The sequence below is a fragment of the Limulus polyphemus genome, unplaced genomic scaffold, assembly GCF_000517525.1.
Source record: "Limulus polyphemus unplaced genomic scaffold, Limulus_polyphemus-2.1.2 Scaffold6034, whole genome shotgun sequence".
Taxonomy (NCBI): domain Eukaryota; kingdom Metazoa; phylum Arthropoda; class Merostomata; order Xiphosura; family Limulidae; genus Limulus; species Limulus polyphemus.
The window spans coordinates 1-10,832 of NW_013671644.1; the positions used below are offsets into that span (position 1 = coordinate 1).

Sequence of the window (10,832 nt, forward strand, 5' to 3'; positions counted from 1 at the left end):
AGAGGTTCTGGTATCTGAATTAATTTTATACATCAAATCAAACTGGGCGTTTTTCACTCAACATATATCTTTATTTCTCAAGATTGCCTTGTTTTTGAAATGGTTTTACAACACAAGTTTGTTTTGTTTTTTTTTAATAGAAAGCGTTCAATTTAGTTTAAAGTTGCCTTTTTGTGTACCAAAAACGTGTGACAAAAACCGTGGAGCCATATTAATACTCTCGTAAGCCAGTGTGTGTGTGTGTTCAATTTTAAACAAATTTACTCTGTGATAAAGCATTAACATTACAAAATAATACGTAAAAAAGTCAAATACATTTTCAAAAAAATAAAAAAAAAATGTGGCAGTACTGTCTTTAATGGGAGTCTTGTGTACTTTAAGCCTTTCCCTATCTTCAAGTATTTCTGTGGTCAACACAGTTCAGCGAAGGTTTCAGTTTCTTTTACATTCATTTCTTGTCCCGTTTTTTTTTTTTTTTTTTTTTTTTTGTTGGTGGCATTAGTTTTACTTGTAACAGGTGAATTACTCAAACGAATCAAATATTTAATAAAAAAAACGGAGTTTGTAGAGAATTGGGGGTGTTTTGATTAAGGTAATATTTTAACTCGGTTAACTTCCATTGTGACAAATGTGAAAAATTCGTTAGTTAAGAAATGCGTTCAGTATTTAAATACCTTGAAAAATTTTATTCAAATTTTGTTTTCTTAGTTGATCGACACGATAGGCGAGATTAATCACGTCATAAAACAATAACTGTACTTTTGTACATAAAACTTTTTGTCGTTAGGTGGCGCTATGAGCATTATTCTCAGTGTAATATTTACTGCCCAGCTTTGTGCTTTTCAGTGTTTCAGTCTTTAAATATCTCAGAATTCACATGTGGAGACATGAAACAAGAATATGCAGCGATAGAGTTTGTTCCACTTCCTCACCACAGGAAAATAAAACCTGAAAAGAAAAATGTTCCATAAATATGTTAAGTAATAACTGTCGTGATTGGTTATTTTGATATCACAATTTTTCTCTCACGTTTATACAATTTATACAAATAATGACAAATTGCGAGATAACTATAATACTTAGACGAAATTGAACTTGTGTCCGGGTTTCGATTCCCCGCAGTGGACAGAGTACAGATAGCCCAATGAATGGCTTTGCGTTAAAACAAGTTAAACTGAAAGAAGGGGGGGGGGGGTATGAAAAGTTGTAACGTAGTTTACCCCATCACCTAAATAACTATACAACTTGGTTTGGATGTAGGCCTAACTACGTATACAAATTCATAGTCAAAAATACACACTCTTCAAGCATCTTCAAACAAATAAACATTTTGATAAGCCTTACTCGATTATCTGATACACCTGTTTCAGTCTCATTTCCTAACCATTATTACATTTATTCTAGCTTTCTGTTAACCATTTCGTATATTTATTGATGTGATTATCGCCACGAACGTCATTATATGGAAAACGTACGAAATTAGGTATCATAAGCGTATTATGAGGAGTGGAGTACTTCTCATCCAAGTAGTTCACAAATTATTTTACTCTTTTTTTTTACGTAACCCTAACGTGTTTTTTATTTTTATTTTTAAGCATTATGATAATGAGCTCAAACTAGGAAAACATTTTCTGTTGTTGTGTAACAACATACGGTTTATATCAATATTTTAACTCGATCTTTAACACGTTAGTGTTAGTTTATTTATTGTTATGTGCGCCATCTAAGCATTATGTCATTTATAGTTTACAATAAAAAAAAAATTTTAAATTTTGAAATAAGCCGTGTAGATTTATTTTGTATAAAAATATAAAAATAAAATTACACTTATATCTACAGTTCTGTGTAATATTTCAGTTAAAGTTCTATCATACAGTAAAGAAAGAAAGAAAAAAGGACTCCAGCTAGATATACCATAAAATGACATCAGTAGAGCGGAGTTTTGAAAAATGTTGTATTAGGGTAGAATGATGCCTTATTTCTCTCTCCTGGGTAGAAGTAGGTGTCCTCTGGCGGTGGAATTGGTACGTGTGGAAATACTGGATAACTGCACCTCCAAACTCGTCCAGTAGGTGGCGGTAAGTAGTAAATCCGTTCTTTTGGAAACATAAGTTACAGTATATAAATACAAGTTTAATAACAATGTTTTAAATAAAAACCATTTACTAAGAAGAATTTGCTTCTATAATGAACAGCTAAAGAAGAGGTTTGATCTATACCTAAATATTCAGAATAACAACAAAAAATATTAGTGACGTATGAAACATGTATACAAAATAGTTTTTTTTATTCAACGATGATTTAACAAAAACAATTGTTGGAGAGCACAAAAACACTGAAACGAGGAGTGTACCTTCTTACGAGTGTGTATGATAATGATTAAAGTAAAAAATGTTTACAAACATAATTCAGATGCCTCTTATATCAGAAATCAAATATCACAAATTACTAGTACAGCTTCACTACACTAGATGGCTCTACTTCTACCTAGTTAAGTTGGGATGGCCAAGCACGTCGCAGTTCATTTACGCCAAGCATAACTCTCAATTTGACTGTTTCTCGGTAATCTGATGACATGTTAGACTACCTTTAATACTAATTTAGCAAGGTAAAAACTGGTTAAGACCTTTTTTTTTCAAGAGTCAGCGACATCTAGTGGCGCTCTAATAATCTTCTAGGGCTAAAGCGAAAATATGTACGTATTTTGCAAAAGACCAAACACACGAGAGAACTAATGTAGTTATATAAATAACTACTTGTAACTGACCAGCAGATCAATTTTAATGACAGCTTTTTGTTTGTATGCTTCACGCCTATAGGTCCACTACTGCTACTACAAACAACAAAAACCACTCTTTGTACATCAATTAATTACTGCATCTCGAAATTTCTCTGCACATAACACAGGGGGACTAAAATGTTTCCAGAGTATTTAAGATTCTTCTCTTCACATACACTAAAATTGAACTTTTTCATCATAATTATACGAAATTTACATCACTTTAGGTGGACTTGTGTTTCATGCAGAGACATTTCACCTCAGTGGTAGGTGGACAATACAAATGTTATATTATTTATAAAATAATACTTAAGTTAGCCTGTCATTGAATATAATGCATTAGAAAAAAAATCACCAGAGCGGTAGAACAATAATATATACCGTAGCTAAGCAACCTAATGTTTAAAAAATAAAAACAGGCCAAGAATAATCTTCCTTGCCTTTTCCAAGTTTTGGAATAATATTTCAATTTCTCCTAACTTGTTGGGTTTTGTGGCAGCGACCACTATCACAGAAAAATGTACTACGTAGGACTGCGCCCATTTTCCATACAACCAGTGGCATCTGTTCACAGTCAAGGCAGTGAGATGTATTGAAAACGTGCTTTTTTAATAGATTGGTTTTGAACTTAAACTAATTTAAACGTATTTTAATACTTAAACAATTTCATGCATGTTATTTTTTTTTTACATTCGAATCTCACTGTTGAGCGATTTAAAAAGTCCTAGTTAAATAATTGTAAGTAGGTAGTACACAGGATTCCAAATAATTTACGCGCCGATAAACCACTCTAGCGAATTCCTAAGCGAAAAACTGACCATTCAAAGTACTGGTTACAATATATTATGCGCATATATCCTAATAATACGCTAAAAAAGTCGCTAACATTTCCGGTATAACAATTCAAAAAATTCTAAAACAGCAACTTTGTCCACTACCTACCTACCTGATCACGTCAGCGGGGCTAGCGCCTAGACTGCTCAGACTATCGCTACATGATTTCTCCAGCTTACAGGTAAGCATTTCATTCACGTATTTAAGCATCTTTTGAACCCAACAGATGGTGCTACATATCGATGGATAGACACGCGACAGTTTCTAAAGGTAAAGTATATACTTTATATAGGTATAACATAAAAAGTTTAAAATCAAGTAGCGATCCTACTATAAAAAGTAATGAAACAAGAATCAAAACCACAATCACAAATGTATATAATTTATCCCTACTCTGGCAGCTTTACACACTTATCTGTAGGCCAAAGTAAGGATTAAATTTTATAAATTTGTGATTCTGGTTTTAATTTTAAAAGTCATATTTTTAATACTCTTGTAACATCTGCATTCATCAATCCGTACATCACAAATCTCTACAGTAGAGTAATATGAGCGTAGCCAGGGATTACTGATGTGGTAGGTGAGATAGCACTCCCTAAATTGCACCCTCATATGCGCAAAAACATTTAAAAGATTTTTTAAAAGCGTGAGATTCAGATGCTATTAAAATATACCGATTTCAGGAAATTAAAGAAAATCCAGGAGGAGGGTCTTACACCTTATTATGGGTTCGTATTTTTCTTCCTCTGTAGATTTCTGCCTACGCCCCCGGTACTAATGATAATATCTGGATTTATATCTAACATAACGCGATTCTGCTACGACAAAGCACCAATAGATGTGGATCATTTAATACTGCATACCTAATTAGTTTTTGTTTCGCGAATCAACATTGCTTTTATTTACCTTCCTTCTGCTTCAACAATACGAGATTAGTGATCGCAGTAAGTGACAGTGTGCAGATTTCTGCAGAGATCAATGAACACCGTTCACAACAGAAGTGCACGCAGTAGCCTTACTTTATAAGTTTTATGTGCTGATCTAGAATGACAAAACGAACTGAACACCTGTGAAACTTTTTTAGAAGCACTCTGTATCAAGCCCGCATTTTCTTGAATAGAACTTATAATTATCAGTGTGCCTCTGGTGTAACCCTAGGTCAAATTTTTTGAAATATAACTATGGGGCCCCCCCTTTATAAACATTTTGTACATAGGTTGTAACAAAAATTATCAATGTACTTGTTACACTTAGAAATAAAGTTTATTTCAAAAAAGAACTACAAAAACCAGACTATTTTCAATTATATTCCTAAGCACTGGAGCCGAGACTACATCAATTGTGTTCTGGAACACAGATCAATACGTTAGACCAGAACCCAGAGAGTTACGAACATTTTGGGACCAAAAGGTTATGAGGACGCTGTTGTAAATGGATAGCAAACTTTAGGCTTATTTGGATTTTGCGCATTTTTTGTGTGTGTAAATTTGTCAAAATATCATAAAAGGGAGCGATTTGATATTTCAAGGAATTGCAGCCTGTATTCAGTACTTAATGCCGAACAAAAAGTTGAATTCATATGACATGCACAGGGTTTGCTAGACGAGTAACCAGGGTACAGGGGGCGGAGGAAATTGGGCGAAAGACTGAATGCCTATTCCTCGAACTATTTGTAATTTGTTTACAATCTTCTCCCACGACTCATAGTTCGTTCTTTTCATGTTAGTAACGATTTACAATCTTCTCCCACTACTCACAGTTCGTACTTTTCATGTTAGTAACGTTGACAAGAGTCCATTCTCCCTTTATTCTACTTTCATGGTATTCACTGTCTTTATGACCGACTGCAGGAAGTCAACTGCTTCTTCATGATTTTCAGGATTAAAGTTACTTAAAGCCATCACTAGATTTCGACTCAACATAAGATCAAATCAGTGGTTGAAAAAGTCTAGAAACCATGCTGTTGTAAGGAGAGAATTGTTGTATCTTTCATTTTCGACCAAAATTCGCAAAGCTGCAATTACATAGTGAGTGAATAGGTTCAGTGCCTTTGAAACTTTTTTTTTTTAAATGGGTGGGCTTCAGGACTGCAGCATGAAGATTTGGAGCGAGTTGAAGGGCTTTTTCATCCTGGAAATTTGCGAGTTGCTCTACATGCTTTACACTTACTTGACAACATTTCAAATCATGTGCAGCAATAACATGTTCTGGAAGTGTGATGGTATGGCTATTAACCATTACTGCCTTTAGATTCTTAATAACATAAGAATCATCTGCTAAGAAGTATATCCACATGTTTTCATCACTTGGATGAGCGATCTTGTCGACTGTACAATGTTTCCCACTGACAATGCCAAAACTCTTCCACATGGCACGGTTAACACTACCCATATCACTCGTTATAGTTATTACATGCAATCTAATGGCTTTTCACACGACGATTTCTAATACAATAGGCTTGAGGACACCTCCACTTGTTGAGTTGCCAGTATAGCGATAGGTAACAGTTCGTTTCCATCTGAAAGTGATACCCTCTAGCCTATAGGCAACAGTTTGTTTGCATCTGGAAGTGATGCCCTCTAGCCTATAGGCAACAGTTTGTTTGCATCTGGAAGTGATGCCCTCTAGCCTATAGGCAACAGTTTGTTTGCATCTGGAAGTGATACCCTCTAGCCTATAGGCAATAGTTTGTTTACATTTGGAAGTGATACCCTCTTGCCTACACATTAACCATACCTGTGTGACTTGGAAGTGTCACATCTCCAAGCAGTGTCCTACTGAAAACATCATACTCAACATTAGCTGAAATAGTCATTTCATCCGAAGTTAAGCAACATACCTGTTCTTCGGGCTGCATGTTGGTTGTCTTTAACTCTAAAAAATCAAAACTTGTGACAAAAGATACCGGGTTTGAAAGATACATTTTCCCATTCTTCGCTGGAGAGTTCTCATTAAAGAGAAAGGTAGATTTGGCTTCGGCAAAAGATAATATCCAGTGGGCCCACATGCAAATCTGATTGCAAAGCTTTTCTAATAGTCCCGTCACTCCACTTAACTCTCCTCATGCTTTGTTCTACTAAGGAACAAGAATCGATCAGGAGAAAATACCCTGGATAGTGATGATTATTGCCTTAACTTGCTTTTCAGCTTCCCCTCGAGTTTGTGCAATCTTATCTTCGAGTTTACTTTCTTTAGTTGATGTTGCTACTTGAAGTTTGGTTAATTTGGTATTTTCCTATTCGACTGTAATGTCTTCAGCTGAAATGAAAAAGGAACACCTTTGCAATTTTTGGAGAAACAATAGTATTAAGTTAGTAAGGTATGCCACCCTTACGAGAGAACAGTCTAATACTCTCTCACATAGGCCTATTTATTTTATTACAAAGCTCTTCAAGTTGAAGGGTTGCACACTTGCAAAAAGATACAACCACCATTTTACTTGATAAATTACCTATATTTGCCACTGAATTTTATTTCATTACTTAATTTGAATTTGTAATTAACATTTCAATAGTACTCATGCTATTGCTAATCTTTCAGAATTGAAATCAAATGCTTCATAGCTTTAATTAAGAAATGAATCTTACTGACACCTTATCAAAGTGAAATGGAAACTTGAGATTATATATAAACCGATTCCCCTCCACATTATAATTTAAATTCTTTTTTTTCTTTTTAAGCTTTCATCACTATATTCAAGTGAACACACATTTTAAAAAATATTCAACGTGTGGCTGTAGAAGTTAAAACAGTTGATAAACTAAGTTCACACAGTTCTGCTGTAAATATAATAAAATTTAACAAAATATGCCTAATACTGATGTTAGTGATGTCTAGTGCGATTTTGTCGAGTTCTGTAGCTATTTTATTTTTGGACTAGACCTAAACTAGCCTAGGACCTATATCATACACCATCCAAAAGTTAATTAAAAATATGACAACCATTTATAAGAGGTTAGATTCCATAAGGTTGCCCTAAAACTTGACTTTAAATTTAGCCTAATTAGGTTGAATAACCGCTACTTTATGACGATATGTTACACAAACAAGTCACACGGCCTAATGTTAACTTGGGCTAGGCTAGATCAATAAGACACTTACCTCACAAAGCTTCAATTGATAACGATGCTTCCAGTTTCAATCGGTTCACTTTTGCTTCCCATACATTACTTCTTGTTGGGTCTGAGAGGAAACGATACAATTGTGAACCATTTTCCGTGCACAACAACCTGTCACCCCCCCCCCCACCCATTTTCGGCGTTAGTCAGGTTTTTTCACTGCTCGTACAATAGGCGATTGAAGTACAATAGTCTTCATCGGTACATTAAAGGTTTACCTCACCTTAAGCTCCAAATAATCCACCCAAAAAATATCGAATATTAGGACGATGTTCATGCATTTCACACACACAAAAAAGTAAAAATTGAAATTTTATAACATCTTGACGACAGCGACTGTTTGATTCTTCAACGCTGTCCTTGCACACCTACCCTCCAGGAAAGTAAATTTAAACCCACCCTATATTTTTAAAGAAATCATAAATATGCTTCTTATAACTGTAAAGTGCTGGCCTCGACTACTGCCGACGACAACTCATTTCATAAGACAATCACTGTTAGAAAAATAAAGCGGTTTTAACTAAGAAATAAAATTAGAATAATTTCGCAAAGGTCCCAAATTATAGCCACTACTAGAGTCAAATTTTGAATAACCTTGTAACATGGTGCACACTACCCCCCCCCCTCCCCCTTCTAGGAGTTCGAAAGTAAATATCATACTCAGTGGTTGGTTGGGCCTTGCCTAAATGTATATTATGATATAGAAGGCGTTTTACATAAACAGTAAAATTTAGCCCTGTAATTTACATATGCCTTAACCTCCACGTAATTTACGAGAAAGATGTAAAGTTAAATGAAGAAAATTCGAACCCTCTCACAACAAGTTTCCTCGATTATTTGCTAAATGTAAAGGTAAAGAAAAAAAGTTTTCTGCTTTTCAAACAATCAGCCGACAAATGTACTGTAACAACAAGATCATTTTTCTCGCCTCACCCGACACCCACGCCTGCAGGCCTAAAGAAGTGTTCGAACAACAAAAGGAACAAAGTCCAGTCAATTACCCTGATGTTGTTGCACTCAAGGCATTTGAAAAGAAAGTACTTTCTTCGTTTACTTCTTCGATGAACAAACGCACGTTTCTTGTACTGTCATTATAAGTGGTATGTTTCTATCATTAAGATAGTGTCTGCCGAAAGAACTAAATTGTACGTTTTTAACCCTTAAGGTATTAGGAAAGGTGTAAACTACATGGGAAGAATGCAAAACAGAACTCAAGTGAGATAGCAAACAAATGGAAATAGAATGAAATAAACTACGTCATTGTTGTACAAAATTACTACTGCTTTTCAAACAAATTGCGATTCTAAAAAAAATAAAAAAATAGATGATCACAAGATAGTTGTTTAAAATTACTGTTGATTAACATGAAATATAAAATACAGTATCATATACCGTAATATTATAAGTGCGAGTATTTTGTACAAAAGATATAACAGATCATTAACTGAATATTTCATGCGAAATGTCGAGTAGAAATCAAATATGACAAAATCTGTAATATTTAACTATTATTTTACCTACACGTAGACGGCGTGGCAGTCTAGAAAATTTGCCCACAAATGGCGTAGGATTTGTAAATTCTCACAGCTGTGCAGACGTAACATTTCTTATGAAATATCAATTCGGTCATTTATTATATGAAAACAAAATAAAATGTAAAAAATACATTATAATTCAATACCATTTAAACGTTTACGCGTTATTAAAGCTTTGTTGATGCTCACAGGGGTTTTCTGAAAAGTAAGGATAAATCTAGCCTAATCGAGGAAACTTGAAAGGAAGGGTGAGTCAATATATTATATGTGAACATTATTAACCTTTAATTAAACGAGCTAACTATAGATAAGAAATATAAGTAACTTGTCACTGATTGAAGACAATTCTACATAAGCTGACAAGTAAATAATTCACAAGAAACGCATAATAATTAGAAAACATCGGAACATTTCGATAGATGCCCTTGCTATGTTTAACAGTTTAAGACTAGCAACATTAAGGATAATACCATTTCTTAACGATTGTTTAAACGCTAAAATTTGTAAGGAAAGTGTAATGGGATATAGGCGTACTGGAAATTGTAATTATTTTGAACCTAACTTGTTTTGATACCAGAGTAACTTATTCCATTGAGTTACTTCAATGTAATTATTTGTACATGTTCAATAAATCATTATATTCTTATTTTTACAAAACGTTCTAGTCACCTTATTCACAGCAAAGGCAAGATTTGTAATAATATGCACCTTCCGCTGAAAATTAGAATTGTATAAACTTTCTACCTGACAGAAATAAGTAAGCCTACAAACACTGTACATTACGTAGTAAAACAACTACAAATTACGTTCACAAACGAATTTCGTCTCAGGAAGTTGATTTATATGTACATCGACACAATCTTGGCGTTCTTAAACAACGACCCTAGGCTAGGAACACCTGTAGCTCCGCATTATTTACCGCCCTGCCTATCAATAATAAAATATACAAGTTACATTGATTTTTGTAAACATCATTTCGTTTTCTTTGCAGACAGTTTCCAAAGACGTTTCTTTAGTCTCGTTAACAAAATTAGTCATGATGTAGTGATTAATACATTGACCAATGACTTTGTAAAAATGATAACTTTGCTTACATTTTTAGTAAACCACTTTGGTGTACAGTAAATTGAACTCTTCAAACTTAATCGTCACTTCACAAAACATCAATAACTGGTTTACATGTGAATATTTTTTTCTAGAGGAATACTTTTCATCCGTATTCTGTACAAGAAGATGTTCGAGTTAAGAGTTCAAACAGCAATTAGATCATTCACTAGAATGTAGTGGTAGCACTACACGATTTATGAGTGTCAGTCGTGTCAGTAATAAATGCATTGCATCAGTTTATTTGTTACTCGAAACTACCTGAATCTTTCTTTACGATAGTATAAACATAGGCTTAATAGTAATACAAGTGTTCAATCAAGCATGTAAAAACGTCAAAGAAATATACTAATTTGTTATAGTCACGTGAAATGGGCGTAGAATTATTTTAAACACATTATTCAAAAAGATCCCGCCAAAATTATAACTTTCTAACAATGTATATATATATATATATATATA

The 10,832-nt window shown here is 34.0% G+C and overlaps 1 protein-coding gene across 2 annotated transcripts in view; it reads right to left on the minus strand.

Annotated features, from left to right (window-relative positions):
• Positions 1-88: 88 nt before the first annotated feature.
• The window catches only part of LOC106473278 (metabotropic glutamate receptor 2-like), a 32,306-nt gene continuing 21,562 nt past the window's right edge, over positions 89-10,832 (minus strand). For both annotated transcript variants that reach the window (XM_022401739.1, XM_013933961.2), the window contains exons 3-4: positions 1,915-2,096; positions 89-948 (exon numbers count right to left, since the gene is read on the minus strand). In XM_022401739.1, coding sequence (XP_022257447.1) covers positions 1,927-2,096 — 170 coding nt within the window. In that variant the 3' untranslated portion in view covers positions 89-948; positions 1,915-1,926. The remainder of the gene's footprint in view (positions 949-1,914; positions 2,097-10,832) is intronic.